We start from the raw sequence: 27977 nt of genomic DNA on the forward strand, positions 1-27977 counted from the left end.
GGCCATCTCCAAGATGTTTTGTAGTTGGATCTGGAACTTCGGCAGTGGGTTCTGTGTTAATTGAGTGTAAGTATCTCGATTTCTAAGCTGTCGGAGGGCTTCCTTCTCGTACCTCTCCACAGGCCAGATGACCACATTACCCCCCTTATCTGCTGGTTTGATAACAACATCGTCCCACATTTTGATCTCCTGCAAAGCCTGCCTTTGTGCGGCTGTTAAATTATCTCTTTTTTTGTAATTAGTAATTTTATTGAAATCATCCATAACCAATTTCATGAAAATTTCCACTTGTGGGCAGATAGAAAAGGGGGGAAAAGTGGTACATCTGGCAGAAATAGAAGGTGGAGAGGCACTTACCCCCTCATTGTGGGACTCTCGTTCCAACTCTTCCAAATCCCTTAGAGTTATCAGTTCTATGGGATCAGTTATTTCATCACTTCCAGAGGACCGCAGATGTAATCTTTTAAGAATGATCTTCCGGGCAAATAGATTCAAATCTTTCAACGCTATAAAAAAATCAAAATTATTAGACGGGGAGAAAGAGAGGCCCAATTCCAACACTTCTTTTTGTGGTTCAGAGAGCGTATGAGCGGATAGATTAATTACCTCAAGTGTGTTAGTTTTTGATTTTTTATCCATAGAAGGAGAGGTGGTCATTTTCCGCTTATTTCTAAGCCGCCCATCCCTCCACTCATTATTTCTCTCTGAATCCTTTTTGGTCCATCCAGACCTAATATTCTCAACTCGTTGTGTTCTATCCTCAGCCGAGGATACGGAGGATATGGAGGCAGAGCGACTTCTTGAGACGGCTTTATTAAAGAACCGTCTGTTATGCCATTTGTACATCCTCCCTTGCTGTCTGTCAGTAAGGTCACGCTGATATTTCTTTGTCTTAGTTTGTACTACATCGGTCTCCCATTTTTTTATAGCTATATCTATTTCATCCTTGAATTTAGACGCTATTTCTCCCACTAGACACTTATTAATCTCCTCTTGTATAGTGTGGAGTTCAAGATCCAATTCTTTGAGTTGTTTCTCATTATGTTTAGAGAGTATCTCCATGAACTTTTTTGAACACATGGAGGCAGACTCCTCCCATTGTTTGACAAACTCAGGATCTTCTACTACAAACGAAGGGAAGACTTGGACACGTAGTCCCCTCGGGACTAATCCACACCCAATATAGCGCTCCAAAAACGCCTTGTTCCACCACAGGCGTGTACGCCTGTGGAGTAGTTCCTTATATTTATTAGTAAGATTACTGATATCTCCAGAATTAAAATCAGCTGTACTGCCACCACCCTCGCTAAATACTTGATCCAGCTGGGTTAGCCACGCTTTTTCGCGCTCACGAAAATCCATTTCTTTATGCTTGGTTACTGTGAAAACACAGATAAATATATCATCAAACAACCCCAAGAGAAAGAATAGTAACCATCGAGAGTTCACCCGCATACTCACAACCCAAGTGGGGGAGTCTAAACAAAAGGGGACTCAAACAAATTTTTATAGAAAGAGGACACTCCTATTATAGAACAAACCGAGAGAGATTGGAGTATATGTCCATAAAAATTGAAATTTTATTATACCATTAAAATGACATACATAGTTGAACAATACTACAAAACATAAATAAGAAGTCGTACAAAGGGTGGGTAGCACAGACTAACACTAACGGTACTGTCCATCACTAACGCCATGTTATAAAAAACATCAAACTACCTATGTAAGTATTATAGCAGCAGAGCACAGACAAAATGGAAAGTAAATGGACTAAATATAGCAGAAATATGGTAAAGCCCTGTACACAGGCTATTTACCAAAGGTGACTAAGTATGAAGATCCATTCCATGCTCTTACCAGCAACCAGGCGTTAGACCAGGACAGCACCGGAGCCCCAACGCGCGTTTCGCGTCGGCTTCTTCGGGGGGCGGTGCTGTCAAGTGTCTGGCGCTCATATTTATAATGCCCCCGATAGAGAGAACCTCGATCCACCTGTGTCGGCGCATGTTGCGGCGTCGCCCGGCCGGTGACCGTATCGCGAGCAGCATCCAAGATGGCGCCGCGGTCCAAGCGGCGTCGCATTGACGTCACTGAACCGCAAGCGTCATCAACCGGCGCCGCCCACAATACCCCGGGACCAGGGCGAATCCGAGCACGCGCACAGTGGACCCGGCAACACGGGAGTGTATCGGTGGATTGCACGAAATCGTGCTGCGTCAAGTATGTAAATCATTATACAAGACAAGGGGGAGGGCGGAGGAGAGGAGGGTAAGGAAAAGAAGAGGCGGGGGAGACAAGGAAATGAGGCAGAAGTACTAAGTCACCAAAAATGCCACCGAATATAGGCTAGAACACTAACTCAATTGGTTCCCACTACATGGGAATAATGCATGAGGGAAAGAGAACACTTCTAAGAATTCATAATATGAATCAGCTAATAAATAACCTTTAAATAGTATACTATAAAAGCACAAAGTCCGAAAAACGTTATAAAGTGCTGAAAAAATACTGAAAAAATAAGTGTAAGTACAGCTCCCCCGCAGGATGGAACTGTGCGTGATATAATGTGAAAAAATATATACCTATATAGATATACACACACATGTATACATATATACATATACATATCATGTACACACATATACATCCATAAAATACCCAAAAAATATAAATATAACAAAAAATATATATATAAAGTTAAAAAAAATATTATTATATGAGTACCTACAAAAAAGTACATTAACAAGTGCTGTTAATCATGGACAACAACCACAGAAGAGTGCGTATCACTAATAAAAAACAAAACAAAAACACCATTACTTCAATCTTAATATCTAAATCTAAATATGAAGTGCAAAAAAAGTGACAATAAAAACTAATATTGTATTTATGTTTCCCTCCTCATTATTTCTTCCCATCTTCATTCTTTCGTCTCTTCTCCTATGTCGTAGATCTTTAACAAAGTGGAATACCGTCAACATGTGGGACAAAGCAAGAAAATCAATCCAGTCCATCCAGTCCACCCGCCACGTCCACTCCAGCGGAGGAAAACAAACAGGAGCGCCAAGGGAAAAAGAAGGTAACTGAATATAAATAATAAAATACACCAATTAATAAAAAAATATATATACATACAGACACAAAAACAACACAAAAAAAATATATATCAAGGTTAAAAAGGAGAACTCAATATATATTCTACAAAAAGGAACTAAAACTAAGATGTTCGTTCAGGCCTGCTGGGGCGATAGTATTTAAAACAGCTATCCACCGACACTCTCTCTGGGCCAGCTTCTGTTTAGCATCCCCTCCTCTAATGCCCATCCTAATCCTATCTATCCCCCATGCTTTCAAATCCTTGGGGTTGCAATTGTGACATTTCCGAAAGTGTCTCGGTATGGGTTTGAGGCTATTCACGTCTTCCGCTTCTCGTGCCGCTATTATATCTCTAATGTGTTCACGAATACGGACACGCAACTCCCTAGACGTTAACCCCACATATACGAGCTTACACGTACAAGTTGCGTAGTATACAACATGAGTTGTGCTACAGGTGATATATTCGTTTATGCGGAAACTACGCTTACCATCCGAAGATTCAAAAGAAAAGGCTCTAATAAGGTTCTTACAGGCAAGACAATCGCCGCAAGGGAAAAAACCTTTTCTTGGTCTGCCTGCCTTAAATGGATCTGGTGTCTTTGCCACATAGTGGCTATGTACAAGTAAATCTCGGACATTATTACTTCTGCGTGCCGTCATTAGGGGTTGATCAGATAGAACTCTTCCCAATAGGGGATCAGTTGTTAAAACTGGCCAATGCCTTTTAAGGATGTCCCGCATTTCCTCCCACTTGTGGTTGTACGTGGAAATGAACCTTGGTTGGTCATCCCCCTCTTTTTTTGGGGGCTTACTTTTCACTGCAAGAAGATCATTCCTGTTGGTCCTTTTAGCCCTCAGATACCCTCTCTTTATGGTTCTTCGACTGTAACCACGCTGTCGGAAACGCTCCCCAAGATCCAGAGCCTGCCTCTCAAATAATGTGTCAGAGGCACAGATCCTCCGTGCCCGGAGGAACTGTCCTGTGGGGATGGCCTTGATTGTGGAGGGTATATGTATACATGTGTGTGTATATCTATATAGGTATATATTTTTTCACATTAAATCACGCACAGTTCCATCCTGCGGGGGAGCTGTACTTACACTTATTTTTTCAGTATTTTTTCAGCACTTTATAACGTTTTTCGGACTTTGTGCTTTTATAGTATACTATTTAAAGGTTATTTATTAGCTGATTCATATTATGAATTCTTAGAAGTGTTCTCTTTCCCTCATGCATTATTCCCATGTAGTGGGAACCAATTGAGTTAGTGTTCTAGCCTATATTCGGTGGCATTTTTGGTGACTTAGTACTTCTGCCTCATTTCCTTGTCTCCCCCGCCTCTTCTTTTCCTTACCCTCCTCTCCTCCGCCCTCCCCCTTGTCTTGTATAATGATTTACATACTTGACGCAGCACGATTTCGTGCAATCCACCGATACACTCCCGTGTTGCCGGGTCCACCGTGCGCGTGCTCGGATTCGCCCTGGTCCCGGGGTATTGTGGGCGGCGCCGGTTGATGACGCTTGCGGTTCAGTGACGTCAATGCAACGCCGCTTGGACCGCGGCGCCATCTTGGATACTGCTCGCGATACGGTCACCGGCCGGGCGACGCCGCAACATGCGCCGACACAGGTGGATCGAGGTTCTCTCTATCGGGGGCATTATAAATATGAGCGCCAGACACTTGACAGCACCGCCCCCCGAAGAAGCCGACGCGAAACGCGCGTTGGGGCTCCGGTGCTGTCCTGGTCTAACGCCTGGTTGCTGGTAAGAGCATGGAATGGATCTTCATACTTAGTCACCTTTGGTAAATAGCCTGTGTACAGGGCTTTACCATATTTCTGCTATATTTAGTCCATTTACTTTCCATTTTGTCTGTGCTCTGCTGCTATAATACTTACATAGGTAGTTTGATGTTTTTTATAACATGGCGTTAGTGATGGACAGTACCGTTAGTGTTAGTCTGTGCTACCCACCCTTTGTATGACTTCTTATTTATGTTTTGTAGTATTGTTCAACTATGTATGTCATTTTAATGGTATAATAAAATTTCAATTTTTATGGACATATACTCCAATCTCTCTCGGTTTGTTCTATAATAGGAGTGTCCTCTTTCTATAAAAATTTGTTTGAGTCCCCTTTTGTTTAGACTCCCCCACTTGGGTTGTGAGTATGCGGGTGAACTCTCGATGGTTACTATTCTTTCTCTTGGGGTTGTTTGATGATATATTTATCTGTGTTTTCACAGTAACCAAGCATAAAGAAATGGATTTTCGTGAGCGCGAAAAAGCGTGGCTAACCCAGCTGGATCAAGTATTTAGCGAGGGTGGTGGCAGTACAGCTGATTTTAATTCTGGAGATATCAGTAATCTTACTAATAAATATAAGGAACTACTCCACAGGCGTACACGCCTGTGGTGGAACAAGGCGTTTTTGGAGCGCTATATTGGGTGTGGATTAGTCCCGAGGGGACTACGTGTCCAAGTCTTCCCTTCGTTTGTAGTAGAAGATCCTGAGTTTGTCAAACAATGGGAGGAGTCTGCCTCCATGTGTTCAAAAAAGTTCATGGAGATACTCTCTAAACATAATGAGAAACAACTCAAAGAATTGGATCTTGAACTCCACACTATACAAGAGGAGATTAATAAGTGTCTAGTGGGAGAAATAGCGTCTAAATTCAAGGATGAAATAGATATAGCTATAAAAAAATGGGAGACCGATGTAGTACAAACTAAGACAAAGAAATATCAGCGTGACCTTACTGACAGACAGCAAGGGAGGATGTACAAATGGCATAACAGACGGTTCTTTAATAAAGCCGTCTCAAGAAGTCGCTCTGCCTCCATATCCTCCGTATCCTCGGCTGAGGATAGAACACAACGAGTTGAGAATATTAGGTCTGGATGGACCAAAAAGGATTCAGAGAGAAATAATGAGTGGAGGGATGGGCGGCTTAGAAATAAGCGGAAAATGACCACCTCTCCTTCTATGGATAAAAAATCAAAAACTAACACACTTGAGGTAATTAATCTATCCGCTCATACGCTCTCTGAACCACAAAAAGAAGTGTTGGAATTGGGCCTCTCTTTCTCCCCGTCTAATAATTTTGATTTTTTTATAGCGTTGAAAGATTTGAATCTATTTGCCCGGAAGATCATTCTTAAAAGATTACATCTGCGGTCCTCTGGAAGTGATGAAATAACTGATCCCATAGAACTGATAACTCTTAGGGATTTGGAAGAGTTGGAACGAGAGTCCCACAATGAGGGGGTAAGTGCCTCTCCACCTTCTATTTCTGCCAGATGTACCACTTTTCCCCCCTTTTCTATCTGCCCACAAGTGGAAATTTTCATGAAATTGGTTATGGATGATTTCAATAAAATTACTAATTACAAAAAAAGAGATAATTTAACAGCCGCACAAAGGCAGGCTTTGCAGGAGATCAAAATGTGGGACGATGTTGTTATCAAACCAGCAGATAAGGGGGGTAATGTGGTCATCTGGCCTGTGGAGAGGTACGAGAAGGAAGCCCTCCGACAGCTTAGAAATCGAGATACTTACACTCAATTACCACAGAACCCACTGCCGAAGTTCCAGATCCAACTACAAAACATCTTGGAGATGGCCTTTGAAAGGGGGATTATTAAGAAAAAGACTTTAGGTGGTCTACTGGTTCAATGCCCAGTAATACCCACTTTTTACTTACTCCCCAAGGTCCACAAAGATCCTGTCTCTCCTCCGGGACGTCCGATTGTCTCTGGCATGGGAGGGTTGTGTGATGCAACTTGCAAGTTTATTGAGTATTATCTTAAACCACAGGTGGAGACATTGCCCTCCTATGTCAGAGACACCACGGACGTCCTGAGACGGGTTGATGGTCTGGTTGTGGAGAAGGATATGTTTTTGGTTACGGCGGATGTTGAATCATTGTACACCAGCATCCGCCATGTGGATGGGATGAGGGCTACGAGATTCTTTTTAGAGTCTAGTAATCTGGATCCAGATCTGCGTGAGCTTGTGTTGGAGTTGTTGGAGTTCATCCTGACACATAATTTTTTTGTTTTTAAGGATAGGTTTTTTCTCCAGAGACAGGGCACTGCCATGGGGGCGGCTTGTGCACCGTCCTATGCAAATTTATTTCTTGGCTATTGGGAGCGCGAGGTGTTCCAGGGCGGTGCACAATCCGCCCCCCAAATTCTTGGATGGTACAGATATATCGATGACATTCTGTTTATATGGCATGGCCCTGCTCTGGACTTACAGATCTTTATGTCGGGGTTGAACGACAACGACTCCAACATCAGGCTCACCTATAATTTTCATGCCAGTGAAATCTCTTTTCTAGACATAAGATTAAAGGTACAAGAAAATGGGTATATTTATACAGATATGTACCGAAAAGAGACATCTGTTAATGCCCTACTTCATTCGACCTCATCCCATCCACCCTCCACAATCAAGGCCATCCCCACAGGACAGTTCCTCCGGGCACGGAGGATCTGTGCCTCTGACACATTATTTGAGAGGCAGGCTCTGGATCTTGGGGAGCGTTTCCGACAGCGTGGTTACAGTCGAAGAACCATAAAGAGAGGGTATCTGAGGGCTAAAAGGACCAACAGGAATGATCTTCTTGCAGTGAAAAGTAAGCCCCCAAAAAAAGAGGGGGATGACCAACCAAGGTTCATTTCCACGTACAACCACAAGTGGGAGGAAATGCGGGACATCCTTAAAAGGCATTGGCCAGTTTTAACAACTGATCCCCTATTGGGAAGAGTTCTATCTGATCAACCCCTAATGACGGCACGCAGAAGTAATAATGTCCGAGATTTACTTGTACATAGCCACTATGTGGCAAAGACACCAGATCCATTTAAGGCAGGCAGACCAAGAAAAGGTTTTTTCCCTTGCGGCGATTGTCTTGCCTGTAAGAACCTTATTAGAGCCTTTTCTTTTGAATCTTCGGATGGTAAGCGTAGTTTCCGCATAAACGAATATATCACCTGTAGCACAACTCATGTTGTATACTACGCAACTTGTACGTGTAAGCTCGTATATGTGGGGTTAACGTCTAGGGAGTTGCGTGTCCGTATTCGTGAACACATTAGAGATATAATAGCGGCACGAGAAGCGGAAGACGTGAATAGCCTCAAACCCATACCGAGACACTTTCGGAAATGTCACAATTGCAACCCCAAGGATTTGAAAGCATGGGGGATAGATAGGATTAGGATGGGCATTAGAGGAGGGGATGCTAAACAGAAGCTGGCCCAGAGAGAGTGTCGGTGGATAGCTGTTTTAAATACTATCGCCCCAGCAGGCCTGAACGAACATCTTAGTTTTAGTTCCTTTTTGTAGAATATATATTGAGTTCTCCTTTTTAACCTTGATATATATTTTTTTTGTGTTGTTTTTGTGTCTGTATGTATATATATTTTTTTATTAATTGGTGTATTTTATTATTTATATTCAGTTACCTTCTTTTTCCCTTGGCGCTCCTGTTTGTTTTCCTCCGCTGGAGTGGACGTGGCGGGTGGACTGGATGGACTGGATTGATTTTCTTGCTTTGTCCCACATGTTGACGGTATTCCACTTTGTTAAAGATCTACGACATAGGAGAAGAGACGAAAGAATGAAGATGGGAAGAAATAATGAGGAGGGAAACATAAATACAATATTAGTTTTTATTGTCACTTTTTTTGCACTTCATATTTAGATTTAGATATTAAGATTGAAGTAATGGTGTTTTTGTTTTGTTTTTTATTAGTGACACGCACTCTTCTGTGGTTGTTGTCCATGATTAACAGCACTTGTTAATGTACTTTTTTGTAGGTACTCATATAATAATATTTTTTTTTTAACTTTATATATATATTTTTTGTTATATTTATATTTTTTGGGTATTTTATGGATGTATATGTGTGTACATGATATGTATATGTATATATGTATACATGTGTGTGTATATCTATATAGGTATATATTTTTTCACATTATATCACGCACAGTTCCATCCTGCGGGGGAGCTGTACTTACACTTATTTTTTCAGTATTTTTTCAGCACTTTATAACGTTTTTCGGACTTTGTGCTTTTATAGTATACTATTTAAAGGTTATTTATTAGCTGATTCATATTATGAATTCTTAGAAGTGTTCTCTTTCCCTCATGCATTATTCCCATGTAGTGGGAACCAATTGAGTTAGTGTTCTAGCCTATATTCGGTGGCATTTTTGGTGACTTAGTACTTCTGCCTCATTTCCTTGTCTCCCCCGCCTCTTCTTTTCCTTACCCTCCTCTCCTCCGCCCTCCCCCTTGTCTTGTATAATGATTTACATACTTGGCGCAGCACGATTTCGTGCAATCCACCGATACACTCCCGTGTTGCCGGGTCCACTGTGCGCGTGCTCGGATTCGCCCTGGTCCCGGGGTATTGTGGGCGGCGCCGGTTGATGACGCTTGCGGTTCAGTGACGTCAATGCGACGCCGCTTGGACCGCGGCGCCATCTTGGATGCTGCTCGCGATACGGTCACCGGCCGGGCGACGCCGCAACATGCGCCGACACAGGTGGATCGAGGTTCTCTCTATCGGGGGCATTATAAATATGAGCGCCAGACACTTGACAGCACCGCCCCCCGAAGAAGCCGACGCGAAACGCGCGTTGGGGCTCCGGTGCTGTCCTGGTCTAACGCCTGGTTGCTGGTAAGAGCATGGAATGGATCTTCATACTTAGTCACCTTTGGTAAATAGCCTGTGTACAGGGCTTTACCATATTTCTGCTATATTTAGTCCATTTACTTTCCATTTTGTCTGTGCTCTGCTGCTATAATACTTACATAGGTAGTTTGATGTTTTTTATAACATGGCGTTAGTGATGGACAGTACCGTTAGTGTTAGTCTGTGCTACCCACCCTTTGTACGACTTCTTATTTATGTTTTGTAGTATTGTTCAACTATGTATGTCATTTTAATGGTATAATAAAATTTCAATTTTTATGGACATATACTCCAATCTCTCTCGGTTTGTTCTATAATAGGAGTGTCCTCTTTCTATAAAAATTTGTTTGAGTCCCCTTTTATTTAGACTCCCCCACTTGGGTTGTGAGTATGCGGGTGAACTCTCGATGGTTACTATTCTTTCTCTTGGGGTTGTTTGATGAAAGAGGAGTAGGTCACGGATTGGAGGAGGTTGAGTACTGACAAACCGGAGGAGAAGGAGGACGAGGATGTTGCAAACCGACGGATCGGAGGAGAAGGTTGCAGACTAGCGAACCGGAGAAGGAGAATGTAGACCGACAGATTGGAAGAGGAGGAGATTGTAGACTGGTGGACTGGAGAAGTTCATATACCGGCGGACTGGAGGAGGAGATCGGAGACCGGCGGATCGGAGGAGGGTGTTGCAGACCGACGGACGAGGAGATTGCAGAACGACGGACTGGAAGAGGAGGTTGCAGACTGACGGACTGAAGGAGAAGGTCGCAGACTGACGGACCAGAGGAGGAGGCGGTCGTAGATCGATGGACTGGAGGAGGAGGGTGCAGACCAACGATCTGGAGGAGGAGGTCGCAGACCGATGGACTGGACGAGAAAGAAGAGGAGGTCACAGACTGACGGACTGGAAGAGGATGTTGCAGACCGATGGACTGGAGGATGAGATTGCAGACTGATGGACCAGAGAAAGAGGAAATCACGGGCCGACCGACCAGAGGAGGAGATCGTGGACAGATAGACTGGAGGAGAAGGAGATCGAAGAACGACAGACTGTAGGTGGAGGAAGTAGACAGACGGACCAGAGGAGATTACAAGCCGACGGACCGGAGGAGAGGAGGTCGCTGACCGACGAACCGGAGGAGAAAGAGGAGGAGAAGGTTGCAGACCGACAGACCGGAGGAGGAGAAGGTTGCAGACCAACGGACTGGAGGAGGTCGCAGACTGACGGACCGGAGGAGGATGTCACAGACCAACGGACCAGAGGAGGAGATTGCAGACGGATGGACCAGAGAAGGAGGAGGTCCAGACCGACTGACCGGAGGAGGTCGGAGGCCGACGGACCGAAAGAGGAGGTCGCAGACCAATGGACCAAAGGAGAAGGAGGACGAGGAGGTCGCAGACCGATGGACCGGAGGAGTTCGAAAACAGACTGGAGGAGAAGAAGGTCGCAGACAGACGGATTGGAGAAGGAGGTCGCACACCGACGGATGGGCCGGAGGAGGAGGAGAAGGAAAAGGAGGAGGTTGCAGACCGGGGGACTGGAGGAGGTCGCAGACCGGAGGAGAAGGAGGAGGTCGCACCGACGGATCGGAGGTCGAAGACTCACGGACCGAGTAGACAAACTGCAGGAGACTGTTGCAGACCAACGGACGAGGAGATTGCAGAACGACGGACGAGGAGACTGCAGAACGATGGACAGGAGGAAAAGGAGGAGGAGGTCGCAGAACGTACCGGAGGAGGTCACGGATTAGAGGAGAAGAAGGTAGCAGACCGACAGACCAGAGGAGGAGGACGCAGACAGACGGACCAGAGGAGATTACAGGCCGACGGACCGGAGGAGGAGGTCGCTGACAGACTAACCGAAAGAGGAGGAGGTTGCAGACAGACGGACCAGAGGAGATGGAGGAGAAGGAGGAGGAGAAGGTTGCAGACTGACGGACTGGAGGAGAAGGAGGAGGAGGAGGTCGCTGACCGACGGAACGGAGGATAAGGAAGAGGAAATGGTTGCAGACCGGCAGACTAGAAGAGGTTGAGGACCGATGTACCGGAGTAGAAGGAGGAGGAGGACGTTGCAGACCGACGGAAGAGGAGATTGCAGAACACCTGACCAGAGGAGGATGTTGCAGACCGACGGACCGGAGGAGGAAGATATTGCAGATTGATGAACCGGAGAAGGAGGAGGTCAGACTGACAGACCGGAGGAGGTTGGAGACTGACGGCCCAGAGTAGGAGGTCACAGACCGACGTACCGGAGGAGAAGGGGGATAACGAGGTTGCAGACCAGTGGACCGGAGGAGGTAGTAGACAGACAGACTGGAGGAGAAGGAGGCGGTTGCAGACCGACGGACTGGAGGAGGATTAGATTGCAAGCTGACAGACCGGAGAAGAAGGAGGTCGCAGACCAATGGACCAAAGGAGGAGGTCACAGACTAACATTCCGGAGGAGAAGAAAAAGGAGGAGGTCGCATACCGGCAGACTGGAGGAGGTCAAGGACTGATGGAACGTAGTAGAAGGAGGTCGCAGACTGACATATGAGAAGATTGCAGAACGACGGACCAGAAAAGGAGGAGGAGGAGGTCGCAGACCAATGGACCAGAGGAGAAGAAAGATGAGGAGGTAGTAGACCGATGGACCAGAGGAGAAGGAGGAGGAGGTTGCAGACCGACGGACCGGAGGAGGAGAAGGAGGTCGCAGACCAACAGAATGGAGGAGAAGGAGATCGCAAACCGACGGACCGGAGAAGGAGGAGGTCGCACACCAATGGACCAGAGCAGGAGGTCGCAAACCGATGGACCGGAAAAGAAGGATGAGGAGGTCGTAGACCGACGAACCGGAGGAGGAGGAGGAGAAGGAGGTCGCAGACCAACGGACTGGAGGAGAAGGAGATTGCAAACCGACGGACCGGAGAAGGAGGAGGTCGCAGACCAATGGACCGGAGGAGAAGGATGAGGAGGTCGTAGACCGACGGACCGGAGGAGAAGGAGGTTGCAGACTGACAGACCAGAGGAGAAGGAGAAGGAGGTTGCAGACCGATGGACCGGAGAAGAAGGAGGCGGAAGAGGTCGCAGACCAACGACACGGAGGAGAAAGAGATGGCAAACCAACGGACCGGAGGAGGAGGTCGCAGACCGATGGATCAGAGGAAGAGGTGATCACAGACCGACGGACCGGAGGAGGAGGTCACAGACTGATGGAACGGAGGAGGTGATCGCAGACCAACGGACCGGAGGAGGAGGTTGCAGACTGACGGACCAGAAAAGGAGATTGCAGAACGACGTACCAGAGAAGGAGGAGGAAGAGGTCGTAGATCGATGGACTGGAGAAGGTTGCAGACAAACGGACGAGGAGATTGCAGAACGACATACTGGATAAAGAGGAGGAGGTCGCACACCGACAGACCGGAGAAGGAGAACGAAAAGGCCGAAGACTGATGGACCGGAGGAGGATGAGGAGGTCGCAGACCAGCGGACCCGAGGAGGTTGCGGACAGACAGACTGGAGGAGAAAGAGAAAGTCACAGACCGACAGACCAGAGGAGGAGGACGCAGACAGATGGACAGGAGGAGGAGAATATTGCAGGCCGACGGGCCAGAGAAGGAGGAGGTAGCAGACCGGCGGACCGGAGGAAAGGAATAGGAGGAGGACGCAGACTGGCGGAGTTTGAGGACCGTCGGACTGGAGTAGAATGAAGAGGAGGTCGCAGACCGATGGACTGGAGGAGGAGGTTGCAGACCGATGGACGAGGAAATTACAGAACGACGGTCCGAGAAGGAGGTCGCTGACCAACGGATCGAAGGAGGAGGAGGAGGTCGCAGACCGACAGACTGGAGGAGAAAAAGGAGGAGGATGCAAACCGACGGACCGGAGGAGATGACCGTAGATTGACGGACCGGAGAATAAGGAGGAGGTCGTCACAAACGGGCGGCCCAGAGGATGTTGAGGACGGACGAGGAGGAGGATGTCGAGGACGGAAGAAGAGGAGGATATCGAGGATGGACAAGGAGGAGGACGGACTGGAGGAGAAGAAAGAGGAGGTGGTCCTAGACCACCGGACTGGAGGAGGTCGAGGACCAACGGACCGGATTAGAAGGAGAAGTAGGAGATGGCAGACCGATGGACTGCAGGAGGAAATTGCAGACCAACGGACGAGGAGATTGCAGAAGGACGGAATGGAGAAGGTCGATGGACTGTAGGTCGTAGTCTGTCGAACCAGAGGAGTAGGGTGCAGACCATCGGAGGAGGGGTTCGCAGACCGAAAGACCTGAAGAAGAGTTTGCAGACCGACGGACCGGAGAAGAAGTTTGCAGACTGACAGACTGGAGGAGGATGAGTTTGCAGACCGATGGACCAGAGGAAGTCGCAGATCAGAGATGGAGGTTGCAGACCAACCGACCGGAGGAGGAAGTCGCAGAATGATGGACCGGAGGAGGAGGATGAGAAGGTCGTAGACCAACAGAACGTCGGAGGAGGTCGCGAACCGTCGGAGGTTGATCACTACAGATGAGGAGGAGAAGGAGGTTATAGACCGACGGACCAGATGAGAAGAAGGTCGCAGACGGACAAGAGGAGGAGGAGGTTGCGGAGAGACGGACCGGAGGACGAGGAGGTCACAGAATTGCCAACCGGAGGAGGAGGTCGCAGACAGAAGGACCGGAGGATGAGAAGGTGGTAGACTAACGGACCGTCGGAGGAGGTCGCGGACCGTTGGAGTAGGATGAGGTGGTTGATCACGACAGACGAGGAGGAGAAGGAGGATGATGTCAGGGACAGACAACGGTGATCAGGACGATGCTGAAGACAGATGAGGAGGATGTCGAGGAATGACAAGGAGCACGATGTCAAGGAGTGATAAGGAGGAAGATGTTGAGATGTCGAAGATGGACGAGGAGGAGGATGTCGAGAATGGACAAGTAGGAGGATGCTGAGGACGGACGAGTAGGAGGATGCAGAGGAGGAAGATGTCAAGGACAGAGGAGGAGGATGTTGAGGACGAACAGAAGAGGAGGAAGAGGATGTTGAGGACTGATGAGGAGGAGGATGTCGAGGATGGAAGAGGAGGATGTCGAGGACAGATAAGGAGGAGGATGTCGAGGACATACAAGTAGGAGGATGTCAAGGACAGACGAGTAGGAGGATGTTGAGGACTGATGAGGAGGAATATGTCAAGGGTGGAAGAGGAGGGGGATGTCGAGGACAGACGAGGAGGATGTCGAGGACAGACAAGGAGGATGTCGAGGACAGACCAGAAGGAGGATGTCGAGGACGGACGAGGAGGAGAATGTCGAGGACCGACGAGAAGGAGGATGATGTCGAGGGCCGACAAAGAGGAGGATGTCGAGGACCGATGAGGAGTAGGATGTCGAGGAACAACGAGGAGGAGGATGTCGATGGATGAGGAGGAAGATGTAGAGGATGGACAAGGAGGAGGATGTCGGGAACCGACGAGGATGTTGAGGATGGAGGATGTCGAGGACCAATGAAGAGGAGGATGTCGAGGACCGACGAGGAGGAGGATGTTGAGCACAGATGAGGAGGAGGAAGATGTCAAGGACGGACGAGGAGGAGGATGTCAAGGACAGATGAGGAGGATGTCGAGGAACGAAGAAGAGGAGGATGTCGAGGACCGACGAAGATGAGTATGTCGAGGACCGACAAGGAGGATGTCGAGGACAGACGAGGAGGATATCAAGGACGGACGAGGAGGATGTCGAGGACGCACAAGGAGGAGGATGTCGAGGACTGATGAGGAGGAAGATGTCGAGGACCGAGGAGCAGTACAAAGATGTAAAGGACGGATGAGGAGAAGGATGTCGAGGACGGACAAGGAGGAGGATGTTGAGGACTGATGAGGAGGTGGATGTCGAGGACGGAAGAGGAGGAGGATGTCGACGACGGAAGAGGAGGAGGATGTCGAGGATGGACAAGGAGGAGGATGTCAAGGACAGACGAGGAGGATGTCGAGGACAGACAAGGAGGAGGATGTTGAGGACAGACAAGGAGGAGGATGTCGAAGAACGGACGAGGAGAAGGACAGCGAGGACCGACGAGGAGGAGGATGTCGAGGACCGATGAAGAGGAGGATGTCAAGGACCGACAAGGAGGAGGATGTTGAGCACAGATGAGGAGGAGGAAGATGTCAAGGACGGACGAGGAGGAGGATGTCAAGGACAGATGAGGAGGATGTCGAGGAACGAAGAAGAGGAGGATGTCGAGGACTGACGAAGATGAGGATGTCGAGGACCGACAAGGAGGATGTCGAGGACAAGGATGTCGAGGATGGATGAGGAAGAGGATGTCGAGGATGGACGAGGAGGAGAATGTCGAGGACTGACGAGGAGGAGGAAGATGTCGAGGACCGACGAGGACGAGGATGTTGAGGACGGATGAGGAGGAGGATGTTGAGGTTGAATGAGGAGGACGTCGAGGTCCGATGAACAGGAGGAAGATGTTGAGGATGAACGAGGAGGAGGACGTCGAGGTCCGATGAACAGGAGGAAGATGTTGAGGATGGACGAGGAGGAGGACGTCGAGGACGGATGAGGAGGATGTCGAGGACCGACGAGGAGGATGTAGAGGATGGACGAGGAGGATGTCGAGGACCGATGAGGAGGAGGAGGATGTTGAGGACAAACAGAAGAGGAGGAAAAGGATGTTGAGGACTGACGAGGAGGAGGATGTCGAGGATGGAAGAGGAGGAGGATGTCGAGGACAGATAAGGAGGAGGATGTCGAGGACGTACTAGTAGGAGGATGTCAAGGACGGACGAGTAGGAGGATGTTGAGGACTGATGAGGAGGAAGATGTCGAGGGTGGAAGAGGAGGGGGATGTCGAGGACAGACGAGGAGGATGTCGAGGACAGACGAGGAGGATGTCGAGGACAGACCAGGAGGAGGATGTTGAGGACGGACGAGGAGGAGAATGTCGAGGACCGACGAGAAGGAGGAGGATGTCGAAGGCCGACGAAGAGGAGGATGTCGAGGACCGATGAGGAGGAGGATGTCGAGGAACAATGAGGAGGAGGATGTCGATGATGAGGAGGAAGATGTAGAGGATGGACAAGGAGGCGGATGTCGGGAACCGACGAGGATGTTGAGGACGGATGAGGAGGATGTCGAGGACAGACGAGGAGGATATCAAGGACGGACGAGGAGGATGTCGAGGACGCACAAGGAGGAGGATGTCGAGGACTGATGAGGAGGAGGAAGATGTCGAGGACCGAGGAGGAGTACGAAGATGTCAAGGACGGATGAGAAGGATGCCGAGGACGGATGAGGAGGAGGATGTTGAGGACTGATGAGGAGGTGGATGTCGAGGACGGAAGAGGTGGAGGATGTCGAGGATGGAAGAGGAGGAGGATGTCGAGGATGGACAAGGAGGAGGATGTCAAGGACAGATGAGGAGGATGTCGAGGACAGAAGAGGAGGAGGATGTTGAAGATGGACAAGGAGGAGGATGTCGAAGAACGGACGAGAAGGACATTGAGGACCGACGAGGAGGAGGATGTCGAGGACCGATGAAGAGGAGGATGTCGAGGACAGACGAGGAGGAGGAAGATGTCAAGGACGGACGAGGAGGAGGATGTCAAGGACAGATGAGGAGGATGTCGAGGAATGAAGAAGAGGAGGACGTCGAGGACCGACGAAGATGAGGATGTCGAGGACTGACAAGGAGGATGTCGAGGACAAGGATGTCGAGGATGGATGAGGAAGAGGATGTCGAGGATGGACGAGCAGGAGAATGTTGAGGACTGACGAGGAGGAGGAAGATGTCGAGGACTGACGAGGATGTTGAGGACGGATGAGGAGGATGTTGAGGACGGACGAGGAGGAGGACGTCGAGGTCCGATGAACAGGAGGAAGATGCTGAGGATGGACGAGGAGGAGGACGTCGAGGACGGATGAGGAGGATATCGAGGACCGACGAGGAGGATGTCGAGGACCGACGAGGAGGATGTCGAGGATGGAGGAGGAGGATGCCGAGGATGGATGAGGAGGATGTCAAGGACCGATGAGGAGGAAGATATCGAGGAAGAGGATGTCGACGACGGAGGAGGAGGATGTTGAGGACGGACGAGGATGATGTTGAGGACGGACGAGGAGGATGTCGAGGACGGACAAGGAGGAGGATGTTGAGGACGGACAAGGAGGAGGATGTCAAGGACCGACGAGGAGGAAGAAGATGTCGAGGACCGAGGAAAAGGACGAAAATGTCGAGGGTGGATGAGGAGGATGGACGAGGAGGATGTCGAGGACGGATGAGGATGACGAGGATGGACGAGGAGGATGTCGAGGACGAAAGGACGGACGAGGAGGAGGATCTCGAGGGCGAACAGAAGAGGAGGAAGAGGATGTCGAGGACGGACGAGGAGGAGGATGTCAAGGATGGACGAGGAGGATGTCGAGGACGGACAAGGAGGAAGATGTCGAGGACGGACGAGGAGGATGTCGAGGACCGATGAGGAGGAGGAAGATGTCGAGGACCAAGGAAGAGGAGGAAGATGTTGAGGATGGATGAGGAGGATGCCGAGGAAGAACGGACAGACGAGGAGGACCTCGAGGGCGAACAGAAGAGAAAGAGGATGTCAAGGACCGACGAGGACGAGGATGTTGAGGACGAATGAGGATGACGAGGACGAGGAGGATGTCGAGGATGGACGAGGAGGATGTCGAGGACGGACAAGGAGGAGGATGTCGAGGATGAGGATGTTGAGGACGGATGAGGAAGTTGGAATGTCGAAGACGGATGAGGAGGATGTCGAGATCGTACGAGTAGGAGGATGTGGAGGACGTACGAGTAGGATGATGTCGAGGACGTACGAGTAGGAGGATGTCGAGGACGGACGAGGAAGAGGATATCGAGGACGGACGAGTATAAGGATGTCGAGGACAGATGAGGAAGAGGATGTCGAGGATGGACTAGGAGGAAGATGTCAAGGACGGACAAGTAGGAGGATGTCGAGGATGGACGAGGAGAAGGATCTCGAGGACGGACGAGGAGAAGGATGTCGAGGACTGACGAAGAGGAGGATGTCGAGGAAGGAAGAGGAGGATGTCGAGGACGGATGAGGAGGAGGAGAATGTCAAGGACAGACGAGTATGTCTAGGACAGACGAGGAGGATGTTGAGGACGGACGAGGAGGATATCGAGGACCGACGAGGAGGAGGATGTTGAGGACCGACGAGGAGGAGGATGTCGAAGACCGAGGAGGAGGAAGATGTCGAGGACGAGGATGTTGAGGACGGATAAGGAGGAGGATGTTGGAATGTCGAAGACGGACGAGGAGGAGGATGTCGAGATCGTATGAGTAGGAGGATGTCGAGGACGTACGAATAGGAGGATGTCGAGGATGGACGAGAAAGAGGATATCGAGGACGGACGAGTAGAAGGATGTTGAGGAGGAGGATGTCGAGGAGGATGTCAAGGACAGACAAGGAGGAGGATGTCGAGGACATACTAGGAGGAAGCTGTCCAGGATGTACGAGTAGGAGGATGTCGAGGATGGATGAGTAGGAGGATGTCTAGGATGGATGAGGATGTAGAGGACGTACGAGTAGGAGGATGTTGAGGACGGACGAGTAGAAGGATGTCGAGGAGGAGGATGTCGAGGATGAACAAGGAGGATGTCAAGGACAGAGGAGGATGTCGAGGACGGACGAGGAGGAGGATGTCGAGGACGGACAAGGATGTTGAGGACTTACGAGTAAGAGGATGTCGAGGACCGATGAGAAGGAGGATGTCGAGGACTGAATGAAGAGGAGGATGTCGAGGACCGACGCGGAGGAGGATGGATGAGGAGGAGGAAGTCAAGGACCGACGAGGAGGAGGATGATGTCGAGGACGTACGAATAGGAGGATGTCGAGGATGGACGAGGAAGAGGATATCGAGGACGGACGAGTAGAAGGATGTCGAGGAGGACGTCAAGGGCAGACAAGGAGGAGGATGTCGAGGACATACTAGGAGGAAGCTGTCCAGGACGTACAAGTAGGAGGATGTCGAGGAGGATGTCTAGGATGGATGAGGATGTCGAGGACGTACGAGTAGGAGGATGTCGACGGACGAGGAGGAGGATATCGAGGACGGACGAGTAGAAGGATGTCGAGGAGGAGGATGTCGAGGATGGACAAGGAGGATGTCAAGGACAGAGGAGGATGTCGAGGATGGACGAGGAGGAGGATGTCGAGGACGGACGAGGATGTTGAGGACTTACGAGTAAGAGGATGTCGAGGACAGATGAGTAGGAGGATGTTGAGGATGGACGAGGAGAAGAATGTCGAGGATGGACGAGGAAGAGGATATCGAGGACGGACGAGTAGAAGGATGTCGAGGAGGACGTCAAGGGCAGACAAGGAGGAGGATGTCGAGGACATACTAGGAGGAAGCTGTCCAGGACGTACAAGTAGGAGGATGTCGAGGAGGATGTCTAGGATGGATGAGGATGTCGAGGACGTACGAGTAGGAGGATGTCGACGGACGAGGAGGAGGATATCGAGGACGGACGAGTAGAAGGATGTCGAGGAGGAGGATGTCGAGGATGGACAAGGAGGATGTCAAGGACAGAGGAGGATGTCGAGGATGGACGAGGAGGAGGATGTCGAGGACGGACGAGGATGTTGAGGACTTACGAGTAAGAGGATGTCGAGGACAGATGAGTAGGAGGATGTTGAGGATGGACGAGGAGAAGAATGTCGAGGATGGACGAGTAGGAGGATGTCGAGGAGGATGTCTAGGATGGATGAGGATGTCGAGGACGGACAAGAAGGATGTCGAGGACAGATGAGGAGGATGTCGAGGACGGACGAGGAGGATGTCGAGGAAGATGTTGAGGACGAACGATGAGGAGGATGTTGAGGACTGACGAGAAGGACGTCGAAGACGGAAGAGGATATCGAGGACAGACGAGGAGGAGGATGTTGAGGACGGATGAGGAGGATGTCGAGGACGAACGAGGATGTTGAGGACTGATGAGGAGAAGGACATCAAGGACAGATGAGGAGGATGTCGAGGACAGACCAAGAGGAGGATGTTGAGGACGGATGAGGAGAATGTCGAGGACCGATGAGAAGGAGGATGTTGAGGACTGAATGAAGAGGATGTCGAGGACCGACGAGGAGGAGGATGGACGAGGAGGAGGAAGTCAAGGACCGATGAGGAGGAAGATGTCGAGGACCGACGAGGATGTTGAGGACGGATGAGGATGTCGAGGACTGAGAGGAGGATGTCGAAGACCGAGGAGGAGGAAGATGTCGAGGATGAGGATGTTGAGGACGGATGAGGAGGAGGATGTTGGAATGTCGAAGACGGACGAGGAGGAGGATGTCGAGATCGTATGAGTAGGAGGATGTCGAGGACGTACGAATAGGAGGATGTCGAGAACGGACGAGTAGAAGGATGTCGAGGAGGAGGATGACGAGGAGGATGTCAAGGACAGACAAGGAGGAGGATGTCGAGGACATACTAGGAGGAAGCTGTCCAGGACGTACGAGTAGGAGGATGTCGAGGATGGATGAGTAGGAGGATGTCGAGGAGGATGTCTAGGATGGATGAGGATGTCGAGGACGTACGAGTAGGAGGATGTTGAGGACGGACGAGGAGGAGGATGTTGAGGACGGATGAGGAGGATGTCGAGGACGAACGAGGATGTTGAGGACTGATGAGGAGAAGGACATCAAGGACAGATGAGGAGGATGTCGAGGACAGACCAAGAGGAGGATGTTGAGGACGGATGAGGAGAATGTCGAGGACCGATGAGAAGGAGGATGTTGAGGACTGAATGAAGAGGATGTCGAGGACCGACGAGGAGGAGGATGGACGAGGAGGAGGAAGTCAAGGACCGATGAGGAGGAAGATGTCGAGGACCGACGAGGATGTTGAGGACGGATGAGGATGTCGAGGACGGAGAGGAGGATGTCGAAGACCGAGGAGGAGGAAGATGTCGAGGATGAGGATGTTGAGGACGGATGAGGAGGAGGATGTTGGAATGTCGAAGACGGACGAGGAGGAGGATGTCGAGATCGTATGAGTAGGAGGATGTCGAGGACGTACGAATAGGAGGATATCGAGGACGGACGAGTAGAAGGATGTCGAGGAGGAGGATGACGAGGAGGATGTCAAGGACAGACAAGGAGGAGGATGTCGAGGACATACTAGGAGGAAGCTGTCCAGGACGTACGAGTAGGAGGATGTCGAGGATGGATGAGTAGGAGGATGTCGAGGAGGATGTCTAGGATGGATGAGGATGTCGAGGACGTACGAGTAGGAGGATGTTGAGGACGGACGAGGAGGAGGATATCGAGGACGGACGAGTAGAAGGATGTTGAGGAGGAGGATGTCGAGGATGGACAAGGAGGATGTCAAGGACAGAGGAGGATGTCGAGGATGGACGAGGAGGAGGATGTCGAGGACGGACGAGGATGTTGAGGACTTACGAGTAAGAGGATGTCGAGGACCAATGAGAAGGAGGATGTCGAGGACTGAATGAAGAGGAGGATGTCGAGGACCGACGAGGAGGAGGAAGTCAAGGACCGACGAGGAGGAGGATGATGTCGAGGACGGACGAATAGGAGGATGTCGAGGATGGACGAGGAAGAGGATATCAAGGACGAGTAGAAGGATGTCGAGGATGTCAAGGACAGACAAGGAGGACGATGTCGAGGACATACTAGGAGGAAGCTGTCCAGGACGTACGAGTAGGAGGATGTCGAGGAGGATGTCTAGGATGGATGAGGATGTCGAGGACGTACGAGTAGGAGGATGTCGACGGACGAGGAGGAGGATATCGAGGACGGACGAGTAGAAGGATGTCGAGGAGGAGGATGTCGAGGATGGACAAGGAGGATGTCAAGGACAGAGGAGGATGTCGAGGACGGACGAGGAGGAGGATGTCGAGGACGGACGAGGATGTTGAGGACTTACGAGTAAGAGGATGTCGAGGACGGATGAGTAGGAGGATGTTGAGGACGGACGAGGAGAAGGATGTCGAGGATGGACGAGTAGGAGGATGTCGAGGAGGATGTCTAGGATGGATGAGGATGTCGAGGACGGACGAGTAGGAGGATGTCGAGGACGGATGAGGAGAAGGATGCCGAGGACGGACGAGTAGGAGGATGTCGAGGAGGATGTCTAGGATGGATGAGGATGTCGAGGACGGACAAGGAGAAGGATGTCGAGGACAGATGAGGAGGATGTCGAGGACGGACGAGGAGGATGTCGAGGAAGATGTTGAGGACGAACGATGAGGAGGATGTTGAGGACTGATGAGGAGGAGGATGTCGAAGACGGAAGAGGATATCGAGGACAGAGGAGGAGGATGTTGAGGACGGATGAGGAGGATGTCGAGGACGAACGAGGAGGAGGATGTTGAGGACTGATGAGGAGGAGGACATTAAGGACAGATGAGGAGGATGTCGAGGACAGACCAAGAGGAGGATGTTGAGGACGGATGAGGAGGAGAATGTCGAGGACCGATGAGAAGGAGGATGTCGAGGACTGAATGAAGAGGATGTCGAGGACCGACGAGGAGGAGGAAGTTAAGGACCAACGAGGAGGAGGAAGATGTCGAGGACCGACGAGGATGTTGAGGACGGATGAGGATGTCGAGGACGGAGAGGAGGATGTCGAGGACGGATGAGGAGAATTTCGAGGATGGACAAGTAGGAGGATGTCGAGGACCGAGGAGGAGGAGGAAGATGTCGAGGAACGGGGAGAATGTCAAGGACGGATGAGAATGATGTAGAGGACGGACAAGGAGGAGGATGTTGAGGTCTGACGAGGAGGATGTCGAGGACGGATGAGGAGGAGGATGTCAAGGACGGACGAGGAGGAGGATGTCAAGGACGGACGAGGAGGAGGATGTCGAGGATGGACGAGGAGGATGTTGAGGACTGACGTGGAGAAGGATGTTAAGGTCGTACGAGCAGGAGAATGTCGAGGACGGATGAGTAGGAGGATGTCGAGGACGGACGAGGAGAAGGATGCCGAGGACGGACGAGTAGGAGTATGACGAGGAGGACGTCTAGGATGGATGAGGATGTCGAGGACGGACGAGAAGGATGTCGAGTACGGACGAGAAGGATATTGAGGACGGACGAGGAGGAGGATGTCGAGGATGAACGAGGAGGATGATGTCGAGGACGGAAGAGGAGGATGTCGAGGACAGACGAGGAGGAGGATGTCAAGGACAGACGAGGAGGATGTCGAGGACAGACCAGGAGGAGGATGTTGAGGACGGATGAGGAGGATGTCGAGGACCGACGAGAAGGAGAATGTCGAGGACCGATGAAGAGGAGGATGTTGAGGACCGACGAGGAGGAGGATGTCGAGGACCGACGAGGAGGATGTCGAGGACGAGGATGGATGAGGAGGATGGACGAGGAGGAAGTCGAGGACTGACGAGGAGGATGAAGATGCCGAGGACCGACGAGGATGTTGAGGACTGATGAGGATGTCGAGGACAGATGAGGAGAATGTCGAGGATGGACAAGGAGGAAGATGTCGAGGACCGACGAGGAGGAGGAAGATGTCGAGCACTGGGAAGGATGTCAAGGATGGATGAGGAGGATGTCGAGGACGGACGAGGAGGAGGATGTTGAGGACTGACGAGGAGGAGGATGTTGAGGACGGAAGAGGAGGAGGTTGTCATGGATGGACGAGTAGGAGGATGTCAAGGACAGATGAGGAGGAGGATGTCGAGGACGGACGAGGAGGATGTTGAGGACTGACGAGAAGGAGGATGTCGAGGACGTACGAGTAGGAGGATGTCGAGGACGGACGATGAGAATGTCGAGGATGGAAGAGGAGGATGTCAAGGACAGACGAGGAGGAGGATGTCAATAACAGACGAGGAGGATGTCGAGGACAGACCAAGGAGGATGTAGGAGGACGGACGAGGATGTTGAGGACCGAGGAGGAGGAGGATGCTGAGGACCGATGAGGAGGATGTGGAGGACGAGGATGTCAAGGATGGATGAGGAGGAGGATGTCGAGGATGGACAAGGAGGAGGATGTCGAGGACTGACGAGGATGTTGAGTATGGATGAGGAGGATGTCGAGGATGGATGAGGAGAATGTCGAGGACGGACAAGGAGGAGGATATCGAGGACCGAGAAGGAGGAGGAAGATGTCGAGGACCGAGGAGGAGGAGGAAGATATCGAGGACTGAGGAGGATGTCAAGGACGGATGAGGAGAATGATGTCGAGGATGGACGAGGAGGAGGATTTTGAGGACTGACGAGGAGGAGGATGTCGAGGATGGATGAGGAGGATGTCGAGGACAGACGAGAAGGAGGATGTCAAGGACAGATGAGGAGGAGGATGTTGAGGACGGACGAGGAGGAGGATGTTGAAGAACGGACGAGAAGGACGTCAAGGACCGACAAGAAGGAGGAGGATGTCGAGGACCGATGAAGAGGAGGATGTCGAGGACTGACGAGGAGGATGTCGAGGACCGATGAGGATGTTAAGGACGGATGAGGAGGAGGATGTCGAGGAAGGACGAGGAGGAGGATGTCTAGGACCGACGAAGAGGAAGATGTTGAGGACCGACAAGGACGAGGATGTTGAGGACGGATGAGGAGGATGTCGAGGATGGACGAGGAGGATGTCAAGGCCCTCCTTGGAGGATGTCAAGGACCGATGAGGAGGAAGATGTCGAGGACCGAGGAAGAGGAGCGAACAGAAGAGGAGGAAGAGGATGTTGAGGACGGACGAGGAGGATATCGCGGGCGGACAAGGAGGAGGATGTTGAGGACGGACAAGGAGGAGGATGTCGAGGACCGACGAGGAGGAGGAAGATATCAAGGACAGAGGAAGAGGATGTCGAGGACGGATGAGGAGGATGTCGAGGACGAACGGACGGACGAGGAGGAGGATCTCGAGGGCAAACAGAAGAGGAGGAAGAGGATGTAGAGAACGGATGAGGATGTCGAGGACGGACGAGGAGGATGTTGACGGACGAGGAGGATATTGCGGGCAGACGAGGAGGATATTGCGGGCAGACAAGGAGGAGGATGTCGAGGACCGACGAGGAGGAGGAAGATATCAAGGACAGAGGAAGAGGACGAGGATGTCGAGGACAGATGAGGAGGATGTCGAGGATGGACGAGGAGGATGTCGAGGACGAACGGACGGACGAGGATCTCGAGGGCGAACAGAAGAGGAGGAAGAGGATGTCGAGAATGGATGAGGATGTCGAGGACGGACGAGGAGGAGGATGTCGAGGAGAAGGATGTCTAAGATGCACGAAGAGGAGCATATGTGTACAATAGTCATGCCTATATCATGAGAAAGCCATCATATCATACTTCTGGACCCCAAAAATTAAGAGAGAACTTTCATTACCTAAAAGTTTCAAACGTCTTCCATAAAACAGGGAATTAAAACCTTGGTCCATTTTATTTGCAAGTGATGCAACTTCTCTTACCTTAATAAAAGTTCTTTTATAAAGTCGATCCAACTTCATTCATTCCATCATGTTCGGTATATAGAACAATTTCTTTCTTATAATCCCACTAAAAGGTTTGGTGCAGAAAATAGAACATGGTTTTTTTTCTCGCACCCATTGACTTGCATTGGCGAGTCTCGTCCGAGACTCGCAACAAATCGCAGCATGCTGCAATTTTTTTCTCAGTCCGACTTCGGCTGAGAAAAAAATCGCAAATGAAAAGACACCTATTGAATAACATTGGTCCGAGTGCAATCCGATTTTTTATCGGATTGCACTCGTCCGTTTTCCTCGCCAGTGGAAATGAGCCCTAAAGATACAATCGGATGTCAGAGGCCCAGAATGAGGATTCAGGAGAGAAATCATTCCCCACATTAGGGGCAGAGGAGCTGATACTGAGAGCTCGTCACACTGACAGGAATTGGGGATACAGGCGGGGTGAGGGGGATACAGGCGGGGTGAGGGGTCTTCCAGCCCACCCTGCTCCTTATAACCACATAGATAACTAAAGGCTCCACAGCTCAGGCCTCTTACACAGGCAGCCCTTCATTTCCATGGTCTGCTGGTAACTTACAGGTTCCCTACAAGACCATTTCCTGAAATAAATAATGTTACCAATACGAGACAGAGAAAAGGCCTTGAAGGATAACGTTATCACGTGATGTCACTAATGCTATCCTATCCTCTTGTCGCTTGTTCCCTGCTGCTAGCGCGGCCTGTACTAGAGGACTAGAGCTTACTGAGGTGTCAGCGCCACCTAGTGATAGGGAAGGTGTATAGCTAGCGCTTAGACGCCAGGATCAAAAATGGCTGGCCGCTTCTGTGGGAAATGAGTGAATGACGTATTAATTCGGGGACGGGCGGTGATGCGAGAATATAGGGAGCAGGCTTGTGCCAGGTGGGTTGGTAAGGAGCCCATACATGGCAGCAGGGAATCACCTAGACTGTATGGGCGGCTGACAGGACCTGGAAGGTGGCGGAGCTTCATACATTCTAGGTGCAATCACTGGACTGAAAGAGCACGCCCTGCCGGTGACAAATCAACTCCGTTCTCGTCGCTACCCTCCCAAATAGCCACGCCTTCTTCTAGGTAGAGCCATGTTTCTATGGCAACAGTAAACATCCCGAGCGCACTGTGAGGTGAGAAATGTCCATGTAGCAGTAGTGTGTGGTCAGTGAGGGCGTCCTGTTCCGGGGAAAACTGCTCCCCCCTCGTGCTGGGGAAGATTGCTCCCCCCCCCCCATTTCTGAGCGAACTATCCCCCACCCCCCTCTGTGCTGGGCAGACTGCCCCCCCCCATTTCTGAGCGAACTGTCCCCCACCCCCTCTGTGCTGGGCAGACTGTCCCCCCCCCCATTTCTGAGCGAACCGTCCCCCACCCCCCTCTGTGCTGGGCAGACTGCCCCCCCCCCATTTCTGAGCGAACTGTCCCCCACCCCCTCTGTGCTGGGCAGACTGTCCCCCCCCCCCCCATTTCTGAGCGAACCGTCCCCCACCCCCCTCTGTGCTGGGCAGACTGTCCCCCCCCCCCATTTCTGAGCGAACTGTCCCCCACCCCCTCTGTGCTGGGCAGACTTTCCCCCCCCCCATTTCTGAGCGAACTGTCCCCCACCCCCTCTGTGCTGGGCAGACTGTCCCCCCCATTTCTGAGCGAACCGCCCCCCACCCCCCTCTGTGCTGGGCAGACTGTCCCCCCCATTTCTGAGCGAACTGTCCCCCACCCCCCTCT

At 50.7% G+C, this 27977-nt stretch overlaps 1 protein-coding gene and 2 long non-coding RNA genes across 4 annotated transcripts in view; 2 read left to right on the forward strand and 1 right to left on the reverse strand.

Annotated features, from left to right (window-relative positions):
* LOC143787600 (uncharacterized) overlaps nucleotides 1-3119 on the forward strand; it is a 49343-nt gene extending 46224 nt beyond the window's left edge. The window contains exon 4 of the long non-coding RNA XR_013218410.1: nucleotides 2955-3119. This is a non-coding gene — a long non-coding RNA (uncharacterized LOC143787600). The remainder of the gene's footprint in view (nucleotides 1-2954) is intronic.
* Nucleotides 374-27311, reverse strand: LOC143787601 (uncharacterized). Its single transcript, XR_013218411.1, has 3 exons — nucleotides 27187-27311; nucleotides 26227-26314; nucleotides 374-506 (listed from the first exon to the last, which is right to left on the reverse strand). It is a non-coding gene; the product is annotated as an uncharacterized LOC143787601 (long non-coding RNA).
* C8H22orf23 (chromosome 8 C22orf23 homolog) overlaps nucleotides 27017-27977 on the forward strand; it is a 44456-nt gene continuing 43495 nt past the window's right edge. The window contains exon 1 of one of the 2 annotated variants that reach the window (XM_077276493.1): nucleotides 27017-27145. In XM_077276493.1, the coding sequence (XP_077132608.1) occupies nucleotides 27114-27145 (32 nt within the window). In that variant the 5' untranslated portion in view covers nucleotides 27017-27113. Of the gene's footprint in view, nucleotides 27388-27977 lie in introns of both variants that reach the window. The other variant, XM_077276494.1, reaches the window with a different exon arrangement.

Source organism: Ranitomeya variabilis, chromosome 8 (genome assembly GCF_051348905.1).
Source record: "Ranitomeya variabilis isolate aRanVar5 chromosome 8, aRanVar5.hap1, whole genome shotgun sequence".
In the NCBI taxonomy this organism is placed as follows: domain Eukaryota; kingdom Metazoa; phylum Chordata; class Amphibia; order Anura; family Dendrobatidae; genus Ranitomeya; species Ranitomeya variabilis.